Source organism: Phaethon lepturus, unplaced genomic scaffold (genome assembly GCF_000687285.1).
Source record: "Phaethon lepturus isolate BGI_N335 unplaced genomic scaffold, ASM68728v1 scaffold23597, whole genome shotgun sequence".
NCBI classification, from domain to species: Eukaryota; Metazoa; Chordata; class Aves; order Phaethontiformes; family Phaethontidae; genus Phaethon; species Phaethon lepturus.
In genome coordinates, this window is record NW_010554340.1 from 1239 (window position 1) to 1626 (window position 388).

A 388-nucleotide genomic window follows, 5' to 3' on the forward strand; every position below is an offset into this window, starting at 1 on the left:
CCAGAAACGACCCTTCCCAGTGCCAGTGAGGCTCTGCCCCGCCACAGGGGTCCCCAGTGGGGACAAGAGCTGGGCTTCGGTTCACCCGGTGATGTCGGCACAGCAACGCAATGGCAAAACCCTTTCCGCTGCACTGCAGGTGGGACGGGGCAGACAAAATCCCGTTGGTGACTCCCGGACTAGGTCTTTATCTCGCCTCTGTCTTTTCCCACTATTGCAACAGGCATCCCGGGCCCAAATCCTGGACAAAGCCACAGAGTACATCCAGTACATGCGTCGGAAAAACCACACACACCAGCAGGACATCGACGACCTCAAGCGGCAGAACGCGCTCCTGGAGCAGCAAGGTCAGCGAGGGTCCCACGGGAGACAGGGCTGGGGGGGGCGC

The 388-nt window shown here is 61.1% G+C and overlaps 1 protein-coding gene across 1 annotated transcript in view; it reads left to right on the plus strand.

The window, feature by feature from the left end:
- LOC104624460 (protein max-like) overlaps nt 1–388 on the plus strand; it is a gene marked incomplete at its 5' end in the record, with an annotated part of 1416 nt that overhangs the window by 608 nt on the left and 420 nt on the right. The window contains 1 exon segment of the mRNA XM_010291830.1: nt 224–347. Coding sequence (XP_010290132.1) covers nt 224–347 — 124 coding nt within the window.